Source organism: Pollachius pollachius, assembly GCF_949987615.1.
Source record: "Pollachius pollachius genome assembly, chromosome: 12".
Lineage (NCBI taxonomy): Eukaryota > Metazoa > Chordata > Actinopteri > Gadiformes > Gadidae > Pollachius > Pollachius pollachius.
Window position 1 is genome coordinate 10,887,805 of NC_136945.1, and position 25,128 is coordinate 10,912,932.

At 42.2% G+C, this 25,128-nt stretch overlaps 1 protein-coding gene across 1 annotated transcript in view; it reads left to right on the forward strand.

The window, feature by feature from the left end:
- Positions 1-222: 222 nt before the first annotated feature.
- Positions 223-25,128, forward strand: part of asic1b (acid-sensing (proton-gated) ion channel 1b) — a gene marked incomplete at its 5' end in the record, with an annotated part of 142,120 nt that continues 117,214 nt past the window's right edge. Inside the window, 2 exons of the mRNA XM_079747279.1 lie at positions 223-584; positions 10,290-10,485. Coding sequence (XP_079603405.1) covers positions 223-584; positions 10,290-10,485 — 558 coding nt within the window. The remainder of the gene's footprint in view (positions 585-10,289; positions 10,486-25,128) is intronic.

Genomic DNA, 25,128 nt, shown 5'->3' on the forward strand with positions numbered 1-25,128 from the left:
CCACTGGTGAGTGTCGGGGTGCTGCAGGGTGCCCGTGACGCAACGTCCATCACCACCACCACAGACTGTGGGTGAGGAGGAAGAGGGATATAAGGGTGCTGGGGTATAGGCGTAGAAGGGCGTGAACTCTACTCAGTAACCTCCTTCCCATTAAAACCCACCAGCCCAGTATTTGTCGTGCACACATCTGTTACCCCTTGGTAAAGTCATTCCGTCGCCGCCATGGACCTCAAAACGGAGCCGGAAGAAATGGAGTACAAACAGCCGGTTCCCATTGAAGTTTTCGCCAGCAGGTCCACGCTGCACGGGATCTCGCACATGTTCACTTATGAGCGGATGTGCGTGAAGCGCAGCCTTTGGATTCTATTCTTCTTGGGCTCCCTGGGATTCCTGGTGCTCGTGTGCGTGGACCGCGTGCAGTTCTACTTCCAGTACCCCCACGTCACCAAGCTGGACGAGGTGTCGGCGCCGATGATGGTCTTCCCGGCCATCACTTTCTGCAACCTCAACTCCTTCCGCTTCAGCCGCGTGACGCGCAACGACCTGTACCACGCCGGGGAGCTGCTTGCCTTGCTCAACGGCAGGTGTGTGACTATTTGTGTGTCCGTGTGCGTGCGTGCTTGCGTGCTTCTGCACTCGTATGTATGTATGTATGTATGTATGTATGTATGTATGTATGTATGTATGTATGTATGTATGTATGGTTGTATGTATGTATGTATGTTTGAATGTTTGAATGTGTTGAGTGTATTTCCCTAAAGAGTAGTCAGAGGCATGTAACACATCTATCTATCTCACCTCTTCACATGTCACTGTACTCCAGTGATTGGTCAATAACCCGATAGCCCTACACCCCAGAGGGTTGTCTGTCAAAAAAGATGATAGATAATTACAAACAAAATGTTACCAGTTGATTTAACATACAAAATTTACAGAATATTTCAAGTCATTTGGACTTTCAACCTGCATTCCCATGCCCAAACACTACCTTGTTTTTCTGTTCAACTGAAAAAAGTAAATATCACTTTGAGGTATTCCTACAAAGTGCTGCCCTCTATCTAACACCTTTCTACCTCACTGTCTCTGTCAGATGCCCCAAAACACACAAAACCTTTTACAGCTCTCTGAGAGAAAATATGCACTGACTTAACCGACTACAGACGGTTTATGGAAGACATAGTGTGGAGGTTTGAAGCACTTTGTGAAACAAGACTCTATATTCTATAAACAGGACCTGGCTTATCCAATGACACATGTCGTGTTTTGTTCTTCCCTCCAGGGAACAAGGGTTGTCTAGAGAAACACGCACAGGCTCACAATGCATAGTGGGATGGGGACATGGTGTTTAAGATCATGGTGATGTTGACATCATGAACCAAAGCACTGTTTAAGGTCCGAGACAGCTCACACAATGATTTGACAAGATTTAGATGTCTGGAAATGATTAACAATAATGTGCATATGACAACCTATCGGGGAATAGGCATTTATTTTATTTTATTTTACTTTATTTTACCTATTAAAATCCTACCTTCATAACTTTCGTGGAATAGGTTAATTTACAGACAGGATAATAAATTGTTATGATGTGGTCATTACCAGCAACTCCAGATAATAAAGTTGAAGTAAATCAGAATATCCCTTTCATAGTGCGATTTATATTGTAATGGACAATGGCTGTAAATGACCACCACTACATCTGAAAAGAAGAACTTCACAAATACAGCTTTTTTTTTAACACTTGCGTTAAAAAATCGTAACTGAGATAGTCCTCATCTGACCTCATGGGGTGCATCATCTGAACCACAACGTTGAAGTGAACAGCAGACCGCACAAAACGACAAAACAAAAAATCTTGCATTGGGCGTTTTCTTTTGTACTTGAAGTCCCCATTGAGTTCAGTTCAATGTAAGATGGCACACAGGTGGGGATAACATAACCATGGTGTGTGCGCGTGTACGGTGTGTAGTTTGGTTGTATGTTTGTTGAATCTTTTGTTTTAACATGCAACAATTTAATCATGAACTAATGTTCACTTTAGGGAACAGTAATTTCATAAATAGCCAATGTGATTCTCCACTTTGTTAACATTTCATCATGTTGTATCCCAATGTGACCACTTCAATAGTAGATGAGCAGTAGAGTGGATCTAAGTAGATTAAAGTAGATCTTTACCCAGCTGAGGACAAGCTATGTGCCATTTACAAACATCCCCCCAGACATGGGTTAATTTTATTATTTTATCCTCACCTTCTCTGTGATTATTCAGGTTTTGTGAACAATAACGTCCGATCCAAAACCTCTGTGTTTTCTTGGCTCTGTAATATTATGTACAATTCCTACACATATTATGCATGGTTGACTTGCCCACGTGGCTGGTGTATTTTTAGCGTATTGATCCACACAGGGCTTTGAGAACATAGGCACTGGCAGGAGTGTGTCTGTGTGTCTCATATGAATTTTAAGTCATACCAATATATAGTAAAGAAGACGGATTGCATAGTCTTGAATTTATGTGTACATGTATGTATATGTATATGTACTATGCATACATGCATTTACACCTTCCAATACCTTTTTTCATTTTGGCAGAGGTATTCTCGGTGCAGTCTTTCATTTAGGCCCTTATAACAGACCGCTTTTTAGCAGCTGGGGTTGTTTTTTTTGTAATTGTTATCAATATGAACCAAGCGTTTTGCTCAATGCTTCTGCGTTTCTGAGTGCTTCGCTTTTCATTCTGCCTTGGGCCTCTCACGTTTCTGGCCGACTGCCCTGTCCGCCCCGAGTTGGAAAAAATTCAACTCAAGAACCAAAAAAAAGCCCAACCTCTTACAGGAGGTGTAGATATACTTTGATTGCTATGCAACAGTAAAAAGATATATCATGCTATTCAGCTTTTTTCTCGGCTTCAAAAGAAAGGCAGTGCAGTGCGCTTCGCCTTCAAAGTTTTCTATGCGATCAGGCACTATACTTTCTTGTAGTAAAAGCTACTAACAAAGAATATTTTAATTGTTTCTATCAGCTCAGATCCAGCAGGTTGTGCTTATAAAGAGATGTACCAAAAGTTTGAAAGTCAAACAAACAAAAAAATTGAAATGACTAAGACTACAATGAAACATGTCGGCCCTAAGCAGCATCACTTCAAACCAAAGTGACTTTGAAATGAAGATAGAGACTTCTGACTTGGGGTGGAGACTACAAGCAGAAAGCAATTAACTTGTCTCTGGTAAGCTGTGTGCTGAGCAAGGCTTTATCCCCGTGTAATTAGTGTTGTTTGTGAAGTTACTTTGCTGTCCCAACGATAAGCACTCTCCTGCCTTTTTTCACTGTGTTTCTTGTCCCTTGATTCATTTGGCCTGCCGTCCATGCACCCGACCAATTCCTTAGTGACCATCGCTTCAGTGCTATAGGTCAGTCACACTCTCAACGGGGAGGAAAACAAACAACAACAAATCAGTATTACCAAATTAAAACAAGGTATTGTGTGAAATGGGTGTGGAAGCTGTGCAACAACATTAAGATCCAATTTTCTTTTTCAAAAATCTCCTTTTGTACTTATGTCCTCATTTGTTCAATGTATTTACTCATCCTGTCTGTCAAATGTATTATTTCTTCAGATATCAATTTGCATCAGGACAGCTTTTTGTTTGGCCTCTCAGGGTTATGAGGGGTAGAAAAACATATGAACTTACACAAAGGAAAAAGAGATAGAAAAACAACACCTGACAAAATTAATGCTTTGACCAGAGTCTGTGAAGACCTGACACCATAATCATTTACTTTTTTAAATAGTTGATATACAAAAACAGCATATTATTATTACATAAACAAATGTGAGTGTTTGATTTCTTTACCGTTCATTCAGGAAAACAAGCACTTATTAAATCTTTCTCCAGGCCACCAAAGGCCACATGGCTCAACTTGAGACTGTCATCCAAGCGTGTTAAATGCTTGCAGCCAGCAGATTTCCCACCAAGAAAATCAATGGCTTCTTCCAAATGTGTCTTTTGTGTGTGGCAATTCTACTCAACAGTGCAGAAAATTGCAAGTAAATCGCTTAATTTATTTTTTTGCTATATAATACCAACGTGATGATTAGTAAATGAAAGGTCATATTGATTTTGTAAATTGTAATGTTGTGTGTTGTGAATCTGTTGAACAGAATCAGTGAGGCACTTATTTTGCATAGACCTTAAATTGTGCTGTTAGTGGTTCTTAGCTGGTCCACTATTTGTACCAAAAGCAGTAGGTCTAATGGTAAAAAAAAAAAGATCTGTGTGTTTTCTCTGTTTATATCTAATCCATATACACTCTGGGTGGTGTTGGGATTCAAGGTCTGAACTATGGAAGACCTAGACTATTACGATGTCATGGTCAAATGTGTTTTTTATGGTCGTTTCCAAAGACATTATTCTGCTTTGGAGCCATGCCCATTTCTTCTCTCTCTTTATATCAGTTACTGGTGCGATGCATGTAGAAGTCCGCAGGGTACTGCTCCTTGCCTTGGATTTTAGATCTAATCCGATCTAATCAATCAGAACAAGTATAGTTGAGTAATGGTAAGTGGAGGACAAGGTTTGATTATATGCTAGTAAGAGGGCACTAATACAAAGTGCTTTTTAATTTATTTATTCTCTCATCTAGAAATGCAGACGCTATTAATATATTGCTTCTATATAAAACAAAGTAATTTGCATTGAAAGTGTGATTGCTGTGTTCCGAGAGTCCAAAATACGGTTAGGGAGACATATTGCAGTTTAGCGATGAGATCAGGGCACTCATAGACTGCATGTCGTGAAGACTCATCCTTGATAGATGTCACATTATAGAATAGCTTCCGTCCAACATTGCAGTTTGTTCGGAGAGTTGCATATTTTTGCTCTAACTCTCTCACTCTCTTTTGCCGTGTTTTTGAGAAATTAGTTGATATTGTGTTCATAATAGCCAGTCTCAAGTGCATTTGCATTCGTGTGGCAGTATATAATATTTATTTTCTGGTGCTAAGATATGAGAGTTGAATTGACGGTGGGTTCAGCCTCACCCCTCCAAATGAAATCAGTAATATAAAATGAGACCGTGAGAATCTTTGAGTTTGCCTGCCGCCTGTGTGAACTGTGCAGTACACCGGCAATAATACTGCACACCGGGCTAGATGGAGAAGATATAACTTGATTGTCCCAAAGGAAATTTGTTTTGGACACGCAACTGTATTGGACATTCAATATTCCTACAAATACATTTCATACAGTTCCAAGTGGAACTCCTACAGCTGAAAAAGGTACTTAAAGATGGTGAAATATATGAGTGAGGCTTACAAAACCAACAGGCATTTGCTGTCTCCACACTGATGGGTGAAGGTTTGTTGAATGTATAGGAATGTGTAGAAGAGGAAATGTGTATATATATGTATGTATGTATATATATATATGTATATATATATAAATAGATATATTGCATAGTAATATATCGTTTAGTCATAGTATAGTCATAGTTCAGTGTTGGCAACACCAGGTGTAGCACTTAGTATTGCAACTATATGAGCCTCAAGAAAATTTAAATACATCTGCTGAGGGCCCAAAGGGAATATATTTTAGTAAGTGCTGGATTTGTCAAGAGAAGTTTGGAGTTTACAGAGTGCAACCTGTGCTGTGGTTGTCAAGGTGATTTGTTAAGGGGAAATGTGCGTGTTTTCCCTCAGTGGCCCCCACCTGAGGGAGCGCCATTGTGCCAGAGTTCTCCTGTCTTCATTAAAACCAAATTCCCCGCTCTTCTAATGGGGAAGTCAAGGTGTTCATTCATTCTGGAGGATAACACACTGCAGGCAACCCTATCCCTTGGATTGTGTGAATTCAATTTAGGGCGTAATTGAATAATTAGCTCAGATTTATGAAAATGATGTGACGATTGTTTTGTCACACAGCTTGGGTTTTTATCACGCATTGTTAGTGGCGTGGTTCCTAAATCGAGAACAGCAAGTGCGATTTTGTTTTTCTTTTCTTTTCTCCCCAGCGCTACCAAGTTCATATTAAGTGCTTGTAGCGGATGGCGTGCCCTACCTGTTCAAAAACCCACTGTGAGAATCAGCACGTGTTTCTCATTTGGTTCCTTTTACTCCGTCCCTGCGATACCCCCCCCCCCCAAGGTGGTGAGACCATGCAGAGGCTCTTTTTCGTTGATTCGCCTCGCTCACTGACGGAAAATTAAAGTGCCAGCGGCCCCCTAATCCAATTTGGTCTTCCCCCAGCCCCCCCCCCCCCCCCCCCCCCCCCCCGTTTGCATGGGGAGAGCACGGTGCCTTGCTCTGGGGAGCAGTGGCAGGGCGATATTAAAGAATCCAGCCTCAGTGCCGTGATTGTATCCGCTTCGGCTAAAGTCTCTCGGCTCACGGATCCGGGCACCGCGTCTTAAGTGCTCTCCTGGCAGCTTTATGTCGTTTGAAGACGCGAGCTGGAGGGATACAATTCAATTAATTTCCCAAAACCAAACCACAACAGGCTAGTCTTCCTATTAGAGAACGGCAGTGCGGCCAAGCGGAGCACGGGCAGACGGCATCATACAACACCCCCCCCCCCCCTCTTTTTGGTTCAAGATGTACCTTTGTGTTCACACAGAGTTCATTGGTCTCAAAACAAACTGACAGGGAGGAAATAAAACACCAAACCACGTGCCCTTGGTATGGTTATGTGCTGAAGGATGAGAATTACTCGTTTGGAAAGCCTTTAGATTCATATTGCTGCCCACATTGCCTATTGTTAATGTGTGGAGGGTATCATTTGTACACTCAAGAGAGATTTGTGAGGGACCTTATTCACGAAAAAAAAGAACCCAGTTGGAGCACCACATTCTGCCTTAATGCTGAACAGTGATCTGTATAAACTGTAGCTGCAACAGAAGGGAATGTTGGAACGTTTAAAAACGGAAAACATGGAAGGCATCTAATCAGAAGTGATTGTCTTAGTACCTCCATTAATAAACTGTATCTAGTGCAAGAAAATAAAAGAAAAAACAGATAACTAGCCTGCTTTGGCTTCACAAAATGTTTATATTTTCAGCTTGTAAAGCAACATTATGTTGTACACACACAAAATAATTGAATGGTAGAAACAATTAGGGTTGTCTATACTACTTTAAATAGAATTGTAAGTATTTTTTAAGCCTTACTCTCACAATGATAACAGAAGCATTTAACGTCTGCTGTATAATAGGCTAGGACATTGCTACAAGTGATATAGATTTAAATAGAGGGGAATATAAAGAAGGGGATAACAGGGATAACATTGACGCGCATGAGCATGTGATCACACAGGTCACTGCAATTCGAAATTAAGGTTGGAAAAGTGCAAGGTTTCAGTTAAGAAAATGTTGATCAGCGGATTAGTGAAATTACCTCCACTTTTTAATGCATCTCTACATTAACGAGTTAGCGCTATCATGCATCTTTGGTAAAAGCAGTCACCACCGCAGCACCTTCTGGGGCTGTTTCTCCACCCTCAGTCCCCCCCACAGTTCAGATGCAACCTTGTACCGTTTCAGTTTGATGACGATATTGTCTGACTCCCTTGAAACTCATGCACAGCACAATAAGGGCAATCTTCCACCGGCGATGCATACCCCTAGCCCCCACAACTTGACATGAAGCAAAAACTGATTGCCACCTCAAGTGCAAATGATGAGAACATTGGAGAGCAAAGGTCTATTCTGTTCCCCTCCTAAATTATAGCGCTGATTGTGTCATACCGAAATGCAATTCCGAGTATTGCATTTCGTTCTGTTTACAACGGGTAAACAACAATTGTGGCTTCGGCAGACCATGTCTTGGAATGGCACCCAAGTGAAAAATATGACCCATTGCTGAATTTATGCAAAAGGAACATGTGTTGAACAAAGTTTTATATTCAAGGGAGATATTTTCACCCATGCCCAATTTTACACTAACAGGTATCGTGGTCCTTCTTAATAACAATTTATTAAAAGGAAACACTTGTCCAATACAAGTGTGGCTCCTTATCTCTAAATGCAATTTGTATCTTTATGTCTGACTCTCGCAAAGACTGACACCGTCACCATCAAGCTTTGGGTGGCGGTGGCGGTGGCGGTAGCGGTGGCAAGGGGGGTGGGGGGAGATGAACGTTGCTCTTTTGTCTGTACAACGCTCTCCATGGGCACCCGCCTGCGTCTTAGTGAGGCAGGGCCAGGCTATTTAATGAAGGTTAATTAGAGCCAGAGTGGGGTGGTGAGCAGGTGGTAGAGTCTGTGTTGCCTGGCAGATGGAGATACGCAATGAATAACTTCCCCAGGATTTCTTTTCTCTCTCTCTTTCTGTGTGTGTGCATAGGTGTGTGTGTGTGTGTGTGTGTGTGTGTGTGTGTGTGTGTGTGTGTGTGTGTGTGTGTGTGTGTGTGTGTGTGTGTGTGTGTGTGTGTGTGTGTGTGTGTGTGTGTGTGTATATTGCAGGCATAATATACTAACACCACTACTCAGAGCTTGAAGGAGGGGCTGGGGTCAACACTCCCTGCTTTTTAAATGCACGATATGATTGTGTTTTGCACGTCAACATAATTGGACCATATGGTGGATAAATTGTTAGTGAACTGAAAGCTAAATTGCACCCGTCTTCAAGTAAGTGTTGGAGGGCTCTCCAGTTTGATTACAGCATTAGAAACCATGCCTTTACCGTCTAAAAGCACTGCTCTTTGAGCCTGTCAATGTTTAATTATACCACAAAATACAGAGCCAAATGGTCTTTGTGGGGAAGAGAAATACAGCATTTATGTTGGATTTCTTGCCACGTTTACCCTGCCCATCACATTTCACAATAACAGGATACATGAACAAATATTTATGTTTCATCTAAATAGATCTGCTACAAAATACCAAAATATATATTTTTTGCAGGATTGAATGGGTCAGTCATTCTTGAGGGTCAGTCTGGAAAAGAGCAAAGGTATCACCGTATCTACCACGGCAATACATAAATCAAATCGTTTCATATTGATAAATAAATAAATAAAAAAAATGAAATGTTTTTTTGGAGTTTTTCCTCAGGCATCTTAATTATCATCTCAAGTTAATAATTCATAATTAATAACTGTGTACATTTTGTGTTATACAGCAAATGAAGTTCAGCATAAATTATGTGACAGTAGGTTAATTATGCTGGATGAACTTACCCATGTATTTATTTTGTCTTATTATTACTCAACTGGTGTGTGTGTTTGTCTGTCTGTCTGTCTATCTGTCTGTGTGTGCCTATTTGTTTGAGTCTCTGCAATTCAGTATCAGCCATAACCACTTATAAGCACAATGTAGTCAACATTTCAAAGTGTTAACTAAGTTGTGTGTGGTGGTTTTTAAGCTATTATATACGTAGGCTTACGTATATAACGAGCATAATCAGCATATCAACGATAACACAGAAAGCAGGGTGAGCTTGAGCAACCATTCTCAATGTGTCGACTTTTCCTGAACACAAATAAATACAAAAGCCATATTAAGCAAGTGAAATTCCCTGAATATCTAGTTTTTATATGTAATATATATATATGTACTGTGTGTATTTATGTGATATATATATATAAATATATATATATGTGATACTTTATATGTGATATATATATATACTTTATAAAAAGGAGTTTGGCTGGTGTTTACTGTTCAATAATTACTGATTACAACTTTGTGTGTGTGTGTGTGTGTGTGCGCATGCGCGTGTCTCTGTACATAGTTGTGCATGCATATTTATTGTGGGTTATGAACATAAAACACTTGCTCACAACACTATGCATGTCCTTAGTCAAGGATAAAAAATGAATGACAAATAAAATTCCACAGTGTGGTACAGAAACGTCCCTGCAATTAAGCGCCACGGGGCAAGAGCGACCTTGTTTTGAATCACACTGTTCCCGATTCCAAACTTTTTGGTTACCTTTTATTGAGTTTTAGATGGAATACGACACGGGGAATTTGATTCGGGCCTCTGGGAACACTGCTATGGAAATCCTCTGTGATTGTACAGTGTAACATTAGAGTAGTGCTCAGTGGGTGCGCTGTGGATGAGCCTTAGCATTCAGCTCATACCGTTTTGAGGACAGGTTGTGCATAGTGCACTTCAGTGCTTTCCCCTTTCCATCACCAAATAGTTAAATGCGATGATGATGATCACATGCTGGGCTTTCCTATAGTAGGACAAAATCACGTTAGACATTTGCAAATTATGAGGAAATGCATCAACCCACACCAGCTGACAGCTCCTAACCCTTTCATCCTGTCTCCCCTGGCCTCGGCCTTAGGTACGAGATCCGTGACACCCACCTGGTCGAAGAGAACGTGCTGCAGGTGCTGAAGGAGAAGGCGGACTTCGACAGCTACAAGCCGCGGCCGTTCAACATGCGCGAGTTCTACGACCGCACGGGCCACGACATCAAGGACATGCTCCTGGCCTGCCACTACCGGGGCTCCGAGTGCAGCGCCGAGGACTTCACAGTGGTGAGTGGGGACCTGGTGGGGATTGGGCTGGTTGCGCGCCTCAAGGTGCTTTTACCCCCTTATCCGACAAATGCAGACAAACCAACCAACCAACTTCGAGCAGGTGTGCCGGAACCCATTGGTGGTTGTTGGTTTTATTTTTCTTTGGTTGTTGGGTTTGTGACTGACCAAACGTTCTAAAGTTGTGCGTCGGTGTGTCCAGTCCTGTTATGGGCAACAAGGGGACCACTGATCAGCTATGGCACCGGCCCCGCATCTCTTAATGCAACACAGTGCAGTCGATGTTGAAGGGTTTAGCATCTACTCTCTGCTTACCCCAAAAAAATAACCATTTCCGATGTTTGCTTTTGGCGACTCTCACTTTGTGGGAGATTTATGAGCTGGCACCTTTCCCCGGGAAAGTAAAGCAGGCTAAGATATAATAATGGACTGATTTCTTTTTTCTTTTTCTTTTTTTTTAAGCAGTCATAACTCTTGGTGACACCCCCGCTCTCAGCCACCTTCACCGTGGCACGGTGCGGGAGGAGACGGCAAGAGAGAGGGAGAGAGAGGGGGGCGGAGAACAATAGCGCAATAGTGTGAACGACTCGCATCTCGGCAGCCAGTGTCGTGTTGTGATTGTGAAACACAAAAGACCCAGGTGTTCCTAGCCAACATATGAGCCTGTACAGGAGGCTCACTAACACCCTCCCCCCACGTCTCCAAACAGTAAGAGGCGACAAGAGCTAATCAACCAATTTTTTGTATTCAAAATCCTTTGACATGGCAGTGTTGTGTGTGTGTGCGTGTGCGCGTGTGTGTGTGTGTGTGTGTGTATGTGCGCGCATCAGCCACAGATGCTGAACACCTCTTCTTCACTCATCTTCCCTTTACATTGGCTCTTGGTTCTGTGAATGCTCTTAAATCAACAATAGGTGTACAAGTAATTTGCTCTGCCATGCATCGTTTCACAAAGTCATAGTTATTTCAAGAAAGCGGGAAGATACTGTGCGCTTTCTTCGCACAGTTAATTTGTTCTTGCGGTAGAAGAAGATCTTTCTTTTATTAAACTGCTTGTTGTCACCATTAGAATTGTACCGTGATGTTTTTTGCCTTTTAACTGTTTGCTGAAATTTCCAATTTCAAAAACGCCTGCTGTCTTAACTTTGACATTGAAAACAAAAGTGGCATTTAATCTTGAATAATGAATTGAATTTATCCTCACACAAAGCCTAATGGGACACACCGGAGACACTCCCTTAATTTAAAGCCCCTTCGGTACCAAAAAAAATAAATTTGTTTCACAGAATTTGATTTAACGCCATAACCGTGCACACGTCAATACATTTTTTTCAATACTTTTTTTCTTACTTTCTTTCTTTCCTTCTGTCAACCTTTCCATCTGACTGTCGATTGGGATCTAAGGGTCCTCGCTCCTCTTTTATTTTTGTCATCTTACCCCGTGTCCCTCACTTTTCTCTTCATAGCTCTATCCTTTTAGACAATTGCCAACTCCTACCTCCCTTTGTTTTCCTCTGGCTTTCCTATCCACCAGTGGCCCCCTCCACTGAATCAGCGTATCCCAGGGCCAAAAGAGAGCCATAAAAACCCATGCTGAGTGTTTACGATGGCTGGGCCAGGCTGGGCTGTTATGTCCTAAACAGGGGTGTGGCCATGAGATGCAGCCTATGGTGGCACATAATGCATACACCGAGTCCTGCCCCCCCCTGCAAAGGCTGTGTGTTGTTGTTTATTCAATGGTCTCACAGAGCCAGACTTTCCATAAAGGAAAGGCTGGGACACAGTGTTGATTAACTGTCGAGAGCGCCCTACTTGTCTTGAAGAGGTTTTGATTGACATGCAATTATGACCAACCATCGACCGCACGTCGGGAACAGTCCTTCTAAAGAGAACTGTGGTAAAACAAACGCGATTTGAAATGTGATTTACAACAATGGGTCGGCGAACCGAATACACCCACAGATGTAAATGTAAGGAATAAACTTTTCTTACGTTCCTTGTAGACGCTGCACAGCATGACTTGCACTATTTATAAGATGTACAGAAGCATGATGATGTAATGTGAAGGAACGGAAGAGACTCTCGCAACTAAATAATGACCCTATGTGGATCACAAGAGTTAGGATGCCTCAGTCACAGGGCATTTAAAGGGGTGCCCTCTCTGGCTAACAGCGGAGAACCGACAGCCTTTAAGAATCAAGCTGTTTCCCAAATTGTGGTGGAAGACGTGGCCAGACTCCCCTACATTTGTTTTATAAATTTCTCTCCATTAGGTTGGCACAGTCCTAATGCAATAACATCAGGTTAATAGGAAGTCCAGTTGGTTATCTAACCATCTATCTTTTGATGGATGCAGAGACTGGGACTGGCTTCTGCGAAGCAACTACTGTATCACTAATGATTTTTATAGCCGTTTTAGGTCCACGGCTAGGTGTTGAAGCATCCATGAGCCTTGCTACCAGAAACAAATGCTGTTGCTGTAAGGGCGAGAAACAGAATGACAAAAAATAGCTACTTAGCCCTTACCTGTCAATGGAAAGGCTGTGACTGCACACACTCTGCAACATAAATTATATGTATGTATGTGACAAAGGTTTCTCTCTCTCTATTTGACAGAAAGATCTATTATTTTGTCTCTTCATTTCTTTGACCTTATACCATTAGCTAATTGGTTGTGGTTAAGGAATATAAACGCTACAGTTAAAAGCGTAGCCTAAGATCTGTCACTGCAGGGGATAATGAGAGATAATGGCCAAAGGAAAATGTGAAGACTCATTCATTTCCCTGACCAAGATTTCCTGTGTTTATGTGGGTAAGTGCAAGCTCGTCACCTTTCCGCGAAAATTCAGTTTTTCCCGAAAATAGGGCATCCAAGGGAATTGCGTAGATCTGCATAAACAATATTGGGGGTGGGGGCCGGGGTCTACGTCTCATCAAAGTCAACAACGAGTACTAGGCAATGAAATGCAGAGAAAGATTCAGGACTTTGCCATGATGTTGATGCTCTGATGGCTAAACTCTGCTGCTACTCGTTTGCTCGTGGAATATTGATAATTTTATTGACAATTTAGAATTTGCTTTTTGGTTAACATTGCTCATGCTGCTCTACAAACAAAATTTATTATAATTATTTTTAAATATTAATCATTTTTCATCTTTCTGAATTTATTATACATTTTATAAAAATAGCAAAGCAGGAAGCCTGCAGTTGAGTCAGAGGAGGACAGGCAAGCCACAGTGAGGCACATAGCTGCTCAAGCACAAGTAATGTGCTTTGGTAGGGTGTACTGGAGTTCAGGGGGAGGGGGGGTATTGTGTGTTACTTATATTTTATTTATTTTGTCATTTCACATAATAAATACATCTTTAAAATTCTTACAGATGCGAGTCGTTCTTATTGTTAGCACTGCTTCATATACTAGGTCTGTATATGACTGACAGGCTTTTATGTTCCACTTAAACAGAGCTTGTTTAAAAATATGTAGCTTGAATTGTAGGAAGGGGCCTTAAAATAAGGCGCAACACATCGTTAATTTCCTTTGTTTCTGACAAAAAAAGTCACCTTTGTGCGCACGTGTGTGTTTTTGTGTGTCTAGAAACAAGTTGCGGTATATTTGGTGGGGATTATAAGCCTACAGTACTGGTGAGCCGTCTGCCTCCACATAAAAGCCTGATACATGATGGATGATTGATGTTGCAACCTACAAGTCGGTGCCTCTGGAGTGTCCAGACCCCCACGCCCCCACAGCTGGCTCTCATCAAATGTGTGAGCTCTGAAGTTTAAACAAGTTGAAAGGGATGAAAAGTTAAATAAAGACACACAAGAGAGGAATAGAAAGAGGATTGAGTGAAGCTCATCAAAACAAAAAAATGAGGGCAAGTGATGATAGTGTGTGTGTGTGTGTGTGTGTGTGTGTGTGTGTGTGTGTGTGTGTGTGTGTGTGTGTGTGTGTGTGTGTGTGTGTGTTTGTGTGACAGTTACAAAGCTCAAATGACAAATCCTACAGCAATGACTTGAATGCACGAAGGCAGAACTTAATTAGATAACCTGCTTCAATAACAAGCTTATGGTAGCTCAACATCTCTGCGGGAAATGCGTCATATTATTTGGAAAAGATAATTGCATTAGATCATTTTGCAGATAATTTTGAATTTTGAAACATGAATTTATTCATCCATGTGCTAGTGTCAACACATTTGAGTTATGTCGACGGGTGGAATGTATGCTCGAAATTACAAAATATAAGAAGGGTGTTCACTTGAATTAGCATTAAACAGCTGTTTGCATGCATCGAAATGGTTGTACTTGGCAGGATACTCGAGTAGTAGGGTTACAGGGTCCCACAACGTCCTACAGAATTGTCCTGATTATATTATTGGACAGAATGTCCTATCCGTCCCCCCCCTTGCTCCGCTAGTGTGAAGTGGAACTGCCTGCTAATTAGATTTGATCAATAGACAAAGCTTGTTTGAGGCAGCAGCTCCTGGGATCATATTTCGTAAACACTATGGAATGTCCCGTTACAGTCTCTAGCGTCTTCTCAAAGCGTAAACGCTACACTTAACCAGTCACTTAAGTGTGGGCTTCGTCTTGCTTTCCGTCTTTACCATCGTTTTTCCTCTCACCGGCTTGAAATTGACAGCGCTCTGCTTAATTTAGCTTTGATTGAAGCTACTGGCTTCCCAGCTCAAATCCACTGCTAATTATTTTAATTATATTGAGTATGTAAATGTGATGGATGGTAATACCGGGGAGGAACTTCACTTTGAGTTTCCTGTCAGGGAATCAGATGTTAGAAAATATATTTGTCTGCTGTTTCCACAATCTGAAGAGAAAAGTATTTGATCATAAATTCATAATAAATATATATATATATAATATATATAATATATATATAAATATATATATAGCCATGTGTTAGTTTCACCCAACATGTCAAAACTGATCATTCGATCATCAGTTTTTTGGCAAGACAATTCCAAAACCATCCCACCCCTTGAGGAGGGACAAATCAATTCCTTATTACTGAAGTGCCCATAGACAGGGATCAATTATACCATTGCTGAGTAATGGATCTACTCCAGATGAAACAACAGGAGCTCTTTGCTCGGTTACTTCACAGCGAGCTTCGTATGAGGCATTCTACATCAGAAATAACATGCGATCTGTTTCGGGCCAACGGAAGGGGGCTATGCATTATGCATGCTAATGCAAAATGTAAGCGCAACACAGCTTGCATTGTGAGGCGAATGTGTCCAAGCAGTGCTTGAAGCCCTCTCCACTCGGCGTCAACACACTGGCTCTCTAGCGTGCTTACCTCGGCGATACATCATTTATGCGCGGGGGAACCTCATGAGATAATCGCGACTGCTAATTGTGGTGGTGGCAGAGCTTCTCAGATTTACCAAATGACTGTGGCTGCTATCTTATTACCGGTCGGTGTTTCTCTTTTACTCGGCCGCTGCAGTGATCTAATTACAACCCACCGTGCACAGTGCCTCACCAGGACTGGCTGTTTGTGCCGCTTCCTGGGATAAAAACAGTTTAAAACAAGCCGGCGTCCAACTGTGTGACACATCTCCCCGTGCCTGTTGCTGCGATGATGATTCTGGCAGCGGGCCTGCCTGTGTGTTTGTGTGTGTGTGTGTGTGTGTGTGTGTGTATGTGTGTGTGTGCGTGTGTGTGCCTGTGTGTGCTGTTGTCCTCCACCCGTCTAGTTTCAGCAAGGCTGCAGTTGAAAGGCGGCCCGAGTCTGTGTTACAAGGAGCATGCAGGGAAACAACGTGAATTTGTGATGTAGTGCCGGAGTATAGCTCCTCTGCTGAGGTTGTTTGGCAGTGTTTGTTTTGGTCAAAAACTAAAAGACATGCCATCCTCATTTAAATGCTTTGTGTTCGGGGAGGAAAACCGACGCGGAGTGACATTGTGTACTGGAGTGGATCTCATTCTCTTTGAAGGGTCAATGGCCAATGTGTCCTGCAACCACGGGTTGAGTGCCTTTTTAGCCCTGCCTTACCCTTCATCTTTCTGATGGTATCATGCCCCTCCCCCCTGTCAGGGACCCCTGAAATAGAGAGTAAACAACACACCCCAGCCATGTGCAGGCAGACCTGCAGCTCTTGAGTTGATGTGGTGATCACACTCTGCCAACGGGCCCCCTGCACCCCACACTCTGCTAGCAGGAGGAAGGACACCAGACACACACCCACTCGGCGCCAACACACACACAAGCAAGCACACACACGCAGGCATATGCACACTGCCTCTAGCATACATGCACGCACACATGCACGCACGCACACACACGCAAACCTACAGCCAGACACCTACACATAAACTCGCACACAGATTGGATATATATATAATATTGGTCTCAAACAGCATGCAATCGTTGCGTCTTATCTGGGGTTTTAATTACAGACTGAGCGAAATCGCGGGGTTATGAAGAGATGGGCCAGAGGCCTACTGGGGGGGGGGGATAGGGGGGGAGACAATGGGGGAGAGCGAGGAACGGAGGGACGGGGGATACAGATTGTAGCGCGGCAAGATCTGAGGAACACATTCAATCTGTTTGACCCCATCGTCTCTCCCGTTCTCAAGAAATATTATAACAATTTTTTTTTTTATAAGTGATCGGGCAGTGGAACTATTCAACGGGACGAGAGAGAGAGAGAGAGAGAGGGAGGGAGAGAGTGAGAGAGGGAGGGAGGGAGAGAGAGAGAGAGGGAGGGAGAGAGAGGGAGAGGGAGGGAGGGAGAGAGAGAGAGGGAGGAAGAGAGAGAGCTTATCCCTTAAAGAATCAATTAGAAGCGCTTTAGCTGAGATCAGAGGCTGTGAGCGGCACTGCCGGGGCTCCAGCGGATGCAGGAGCCCTGAAATAGGGGCGATGATGGAGGCTAATAGGGGGGGGGGGGTGGGGGGGGGGTTAGTCTGTCTGAGGATCAGAGGTTAACAGTTCACAGAATGATAAATGGAGAGATAAATATATAGTTAGATGGATTGATAGATGACATGATAGATGGACAGATTGATTAATATTTGGATGGACTAATGGGTTGCTAGGTAGATAGATATAACAATAGATGGATAAATACATGATGGGTGGATTGATTAATTGATAGATTTACATGGATTAATAGGTATATGGGTGAATAGACAGATTGATATATAGATAGATGAATGCCTGCCATACTGGCAGGTGGTGTATGATGTCCTCTGCATGCTCAGTACCTGCCAGCATGCATGCAAGATGTGTATTAAGTGCTCAGCTCGCTCCACTCTGCTGCAAAAACACCCATGAGGGGCCGTGCCGTGCGTCTCGGGTGAGCTATTTAGATCCATACGCAGTCTTCAGGGCCTAATTCAAATAGAGCTAGCAGGTAGCACGCTACCGGCTAACACAGCTAATTTACTTCCTTGGCTCATGTCTCTTCTTCTCTCCTCCTGTCTCCTCCTGTCTTCTCTTTTCTTTGTTTCTCATCTCTCTTCGTTGCTTCTCTTCTCTCTTGTTCCTCCTTGTCACTCCACTTCTCTTTCCTTTCTTCTCTTCTTCCTTCTCTTGCCCTCCCCTTTTCTCGTTACACCTCTCTTCTCTGTCCTCAATTCTCTTCTCTCCTCTGCTCTTCTTCTCGCTTCTCCCTTCTTTCCTATTTTCCTCTCTTGTTTATGCTCTTCTCCTCTCCTCGGTTCTCTGTTTCTCTTCTCTCCTCTTAGTTCTCCTATTCTCCTCTCTGTTTCCCCTCTCTCCTCTTCATTCTCCTCCTCTTCTCTGTTTCTCCTTTCTCTTCTTCAATCTTCTAATCTCCTCTGTTTCTCTTCTCTCCTCTTCATTCGCATTTTTCTCTCTGTTTCTCCTCTCTCCTCCGTTCTCCACTTCTCTCTGTTTCTCTTATCTCCTCTTCTTTCTCCTATTCTCCTCTCTTCTCCTCTCTGTTTCTCCTCTCTCCTCTTCCCTCTTATATTCTCTGTTTCTCTTCTCTCCTCTTCTTTCTCCCCTTCCCTCTTATCTTCTCTCTGTTTCTTCTCACTCCTCTTCATTCTCCCCTTCTCTGTTTCTTCTTTCTCCTCTTAATTCTCCACTTCTCTCTGTTTCTTCTCTCTCCTCTTCTTTCTCCCCTTCTCTCTGTTTCTCCTCTGTTCTCTTCATTCTCCCCTTTTCTTTGTTTCTCCTCTGTCCTCTTCATTATACCCTTCTCTCTGTTTCTCCTCTCTCCTCTCTTTTCCATGTTGTGTCATGTTTTATAAAGAGAAAACATTTTTCCCCATTGATTTGTTTTGCTAGAAAGTGATTGTTATGTTGATTGATTTTGCTGATTTAAGCACGGCTTATTACAGCAACTGCTAATGGCAAAGTGAGTTGGGTCTCTTGTGTTTATACAGATAGCTGATTTTTCACAATGGGATGGCAATATTGACAATGGGTCATTATTTGGGTCTGACATTAGCTATTAACAGCACATAACCAAATAAATTGAAACGAGGATCATTTGTATCGTGGATCTGATTTAAAAAAAACATTTTATTATTAATTTGTCTAGGCTACATCATAGTCAGATGCATGCCAATTCACAATATCTTTGTCAATTATGATACTACTACTCCTGTATACATTATATATATATATATATATATATATATATATATATATATACACTATAGACACACACCACATTACCCTCATTATTGTTGTACTCTGCTGTCAAGTGAACGGCCAGAGGCCCTGTCATTTGGCCAGGATCATGACAACCGGGTCAAACAGATGTCATGTTCCATATTCTATCTACCAAGTTTCTCTAGACCTGAAGGTGAATGATTCTCATCCACTCCTTCATTTGTCCTGCAAAGGAAAAACACAGTCTCGTCCTGATTTTCACCTCCTTCTCGGGTATACCTTCACCTCCCCAAAACAAACATATTTCCAGAACCACCTGCCAATTGCCTACTGTATACTGATGTACTTGCCCCAATTACTCAATTGTCGGTTAACTTTGGTTTGGTTCATCGAAGGTTTAATGTAGAGCTGGGCGATTAATCGATTTTTAATCGTAATTTGAATAAATGGTTTAGGAAGATTTATTTTTAAAAGAAAAAACATTTATTATTTTTTTTTTAAAGGTTAAATATCAACATGGCAGCATGCACTAAAACAAAGTGAGTGTGTAGAGTTTGCTTAAAGTCTGTGGCAACCATAAGCAGCAGCACATCAAATTTATTCCATTTATTCCTTAAACTGAGCCACGCAGCAGAGTGGGAGATGTGTGATATTTAGTTTGCTTTTGTTAATCATTGTTATTCTTCAAATAAAATCCAAACTTAAAAAAAAATGTATTTTTCACTTCTAAAGAAAAATGGATTAAATCGATAATCGGGTTTGATTATATTTTAAGGCCAAATAGCCCAGCCCTATGTAATGCTACCTTGATGGTTACCTTTTAAATGTGTGCCGTTTTCTAGGCATTTGGGTCAGAAAACGTGCTTGTGTCGCAAAGTTTCAGCACGCTCTCCCAGCATTGACGTGTGATGGGATGTCGGGCATAGCCAGAGGTCCAACATGTGCTTTGATTTGCCAACCCAATGTCAGATCAAATGCAGAGAGATTGATGTTGTCCGGCCTGTGACACTTCCAAGCAGCAATGCAGCCGAGATTGTCTCCTCCACACACAGACTGACAGACGGACAGACAGACGTGGAGTACGATACATTTAAAAATTGTAAAATATTTGTACATATCCATTGCTATGAGCTAGATTTGGAATGTTTGGAAGGCATACATTATTATTAGTAATTTTAGAATATCATTATCTGATACGTCTATGACTTCTTTAAACCTTGGTTTGGATATCCGTAATGATATTCTGATCGTCTGTCACTCTGTCGATAGTTGAGGTTGTTTGAATTACAGCAGACTAAGATCCCGCCTTAATACAATACAGTATTGTCACCCAATGATCAAACCATCTCCTTTTGTCCTTGTACTGTTCTGCTCAGCAATCAGAGCCTGGAGGAGACAACACATCTGATGTTAATCACTTGAGATTACAAGGGGGTACAGAGGCTGTCATACATAAAAGCTGCTGCTGGAATCTGTTCCTAACAATGTCTAATATTCAATAAAATAAATAATGATTTGATACCAGGAACATTTCACTCAACATTCATGAGTAATGTCCATTCTGTTATGCGTCCTTCATTTTTTTATCATAGATTTTCATATTGCAATGACATTGCAAATATGATGCAGAAATATACACCGTACAACAATAATGATAATATATATATATCAACAAAGATAAGTAAAAGATGACTAAACTATGTATTGCATGATCTTTTTCACTGTGTACTTGCTCTATCCTGGCTTTTCTATTTTCCTCTTATGCGAGAATCTCCATCACTTAGAATCTCCTCCAATCACGCTCTCCCATCTGCCAATCCCTTCATCTCCTTACTCCCTTGTGACTGACTCTACACGTTATGCTCTCATTGGTCAGGGCAAGGAATTGTAAATCACCAGCATACACTAAACAGGCTGCTGAATGTGTATCAGGGCCCAACCCGATGTGTGCACGTATGTGTGTGTTTGTGCATATGTGCTTGTGTGTCCAGGCCATATGTGGGTCCATCATTTGAATGCAGCAATCCAAATAATGTATGATGTGTGTGTGTGTGTGTGTGTGGAGAGGTGTGATAGTGAACATGGGAACATGTTTGTGCTGATATACTGTATGTGTTTCCTTGAAATTACTAAACCGAAAGTGTGTGTGTATGTGTGCAGCTGTGGGTTTCTGTCTGTCTGTGTATGTGTGTGTGTGTGCGTGTGTTTTTATCTGTCCGCATGCATCTGTGTGGGTGTCTGTGTTTTTATCCGTGTATTCTTGCATCTGTAGGTGTGTGTGTGTGTGTGTGTGTGTATGTGTATGTATTTATGTCCCTGTGGGTTTTTATCTGTATGTGGGTACATCCTTTGATTTGGGTGTGTGTGCGTGCATGCAGCCCGGTGTGTGTTTGCCCGGGCGTGTATCAAACACATTGTAATAGCGGGGGGCATTAGGTGGGAGAGACCTGCTTTAAATGCTCAGATCTGGCAGCCCTGGCCCCTGAGTAAGATGCTGACCTGCAGCTTCTGTTGCTTTAAAGCTTCAAAAAGCGAAGTGGCTGTTTTCACGCTCCCTGGATTTAAGGCTTTCACACTCCTTAGCTCCTCTGCACCAGGAAAACTTGCCCCTGTTTCTGAAAGATTACCAAGTGGAGCAGGCCCGCCTTCCCTGCTGTTGTTCTAGACTGTGTGTGTGTGTGTGTGTGTTTGTGTGTGTGTGTGTGTGTGCGAATAACTAAAAATGTATTTGGCCAATAAAGTAGGAATATGAGTGTGCATGTGTGTGTAAACGTGCACGTGTGTGTGCTTTGTGTGTGTATGTGTGCATGGGTGCATACGTTGGTCTGGTTGTGTGTGGGTTATGTGTGTGTGTGTGGTGATCAGCATGGCCCGATATGAACTAATGAGGGATTTTTCCATCTGGATTTGCGTGTTGGTCCCATTCCCTGGGAGGAGCGGGGTTACTGCAGAGTTCTCCCTCGCACCGATATAGACAGGTAATTCTTACTTCTACAGCCGCCCTGACAGCTGCAATGGATGGGCCAGGGCCGAGGTTACAAATCAGTAGTCTCCGGGGAGGGAAGGGTGGTGGTGGCGGCGGTGGTTGCGGTGGTGGTGGTGGTTGTGGCACAGTGGTCCGGGCTGAAATTCCGTCACCGCCACCTTAATTCTGTCCCAGACTTCTGTCGATGTACTGGGGCAAACACGCCGATCAGATGAGTGCCAAGGACCCTCGGGTTAGAGAGGGAGAGAGGCAGAGGGGGTGAGGGGGAGAGGGGGGGGGAGAGAGAGAGAATTCTGTCATTAATGTTTATGTAGATTGGTAAGATTGACAAGTCCTTCTCTGACCTACTCCCAGGAAATAGTTTGATTCACTAAACCACAACATTAGCTCATTGTGCATTATTATATTCCTACTTGTCCCTACACATTTAAAGTGAATTTGTTATTATTTAGTTATTTTGAATAATTTTTAGGCTGATAAAAAAATGTTACGCAGTTGACATCTGCTTTTTAGCCATTAGCCATCCTGGCTAAATATGGACAAGGACAAGGATATAGTTGTATCCTGAAGTGTGGGCGCAATTGTTGTTTACACCAATGTCACATTCTTTAAGAAATATGCCTTTCAAGACAGTACATTTTTCTGGACCTGATGGATTTTTCTGAAAATAATCGATGTTCAACCGATATAATTTGAATTAAAAAAAAATCCTTTGTGTTGATTCAACATTAATTATGTGATTTACCATTTAAATATCTATTATAATTGAGAGAGGGAGAGAGGGCGCGCGAGAGAGAGAGTATGGTGTTTGAGTTACCATAGTGCCAGTGCCAAAAGGCTGGAGGTTGGGGGGGATAGCGGTGCATGTGGCCCCTGGTTCATTTGTATTAGATTAGTCCACCTGTCTCGCCGCTGTGCTCCGCTCATATATCCTCAGGCTCCTTCCCAGCTCTAAGGCTTAGTCACGGTGACTTTCTGGCCAGCTCTCTTGGCCCCTGCTTCTTAGTAATTACTAAAAGCCAAATAATCTTGCATCTCGAATGGTTCATATTATTAATGGCTTCATTTGTGAGTGTTTTTTTATTCTCTCTTGAGTTGCCGCTGCATTAGCCTCCTCTTTTCTTCGTCTTTAATTAAAATTATAACTTTTTAAGTTTCCTCTAAAATAATTAGCAAAAAAGAACATTAGCCAACAACACGTGGCGTCAAAAAAAAAGAAATCCCTCAGTCGTAACTGAAGGATGTGGTAAAAAAAAGCGGTGGTAAATATTGAGGGACCGGCCCCTGGCTCATCGCTGCTCTGTAGCTGGGGTATCTTCAGATTTCCGGTAGCCACTGGTGCCTGTCTGGATCAGAGGTCCTTTCAGACGGCTGCTAATAGTCCTCCTCTCAGAGTGAAACACATCCAGTGTGACTCAAGGCCACCTCCAAACAAGGTGTTAAACAAGAGTTACAGTCGCCGCTGACAACCTCTTTAAGGGCATCCATTATCGCAGATTATGTTTTTCTAAGGGTAATAAGATGACACTGCTATGTCATATATTTTATGTATACTCTCATACTTACCTATATGTTATGTATTTATATTAATGCTTCGTATATTCAATGTCAAGGGCCTTGTTTAATTGATGACTAATTAAATTCAAATGTAAATGAAATACATATCATCGAGTACATTTCCTGGGGATCTCACTGGGACACACGTCTTCAAAAGTGTAAAGAAAAATGCTTGTATACATACATAATATGCACAACTTGTCTCGTAAAGATTCGTCCCAACATTTTTCCAAAAAATTTAATATTTATTCAAACACCGAACCGTACCGATCGGTTGAACACGACCACGAGATGGCGTGTGCGTCCGCGACGCAACTGCTGACAAGTGGAACATAATGATTTATGTGTACCTGTTCCACTCAAATTTACAAAATGTGAGAGACACAGATGAAGATAAATATATGGCAGCGATTTTGCCAGCACAGCACCGCACACACATTCCATGACAATGACCAGAGGTGGCCATGCGTGATATGCTAGCTTTTGCACTCTTTTGTCAGAACATCCTAAAAAAGTGTGTTAAGAACTATGGACAAAGTCATGGAGGCGTGAAAATGAACTACATGTTGCAGCTGCGTTGGACTCCTCCATTATTCAAATCACACTATTGCTGTGTCGGCCATGATTCCTTGTGATTACCAGTCAGTGTTACTTCGGATTGGTGCAAATCGTATTTCACACGTGACAATCCATACACTGCGTACTTGGCTGTGAAGCTTCATTAGTAAAAAAAGTAAATATTACTTTATTTTGACAGAACGTGGAATGCCGGTACATTCAGTTTGCCTGAAAGAAAACTGGTGTAAGCTCACACTGTACCGGTAAATTGAAATACCACCAAACCCTAGTATGAAGATAGGTAAGGGGGCATCTCAACAGAGCAGGCTTGCACAGACGGATGGTCATAAATCTGTGATTCCAAGGGTCAGGTGTTGTGCATTTTCCACTGAAGAGCACATCTCATCCTCTTGAGGGAAAGACAAGATCACACACATTCATCATCAAGTGTCCCCGTAGAAACCCAATTACTATGCACAGGCACAGCCAGGACGCATGTCTGTTTAGTGTGGTGTGCCTCTCCTAGTCTGATCCAATGAGACTGTGTGCTCATTGGATCAGTATGAATAATACGATTCAATTATATACAAATACTATACAAATAAATAAAGAAAAACAGAGCGTGGCGCATTAAAAATATGCTAAGATAAGGAGAACAGTTATTTATGTGGTGGCTAGCCAGGGACTGGGGGCTGCTGAAGAGCCCTTTGTCATGACGACGGTACCCTTGCCTGTCACTGAGAGAAGGGCTCTATTTCCTGCTCTCATTCCTGCCATTGTGACTGCCTCCTTCTCTCCTCCCTTAGCCTTTAACTGCTACTCCACTGCGTTCGCTCCCATTAATATTTCATAGGGTGACCATGTGCATGAAGTGCGTATTATGTTTCCCTCGCTAAAAGTAAAGCTGGATCAGACACTGAACAGCCGCCA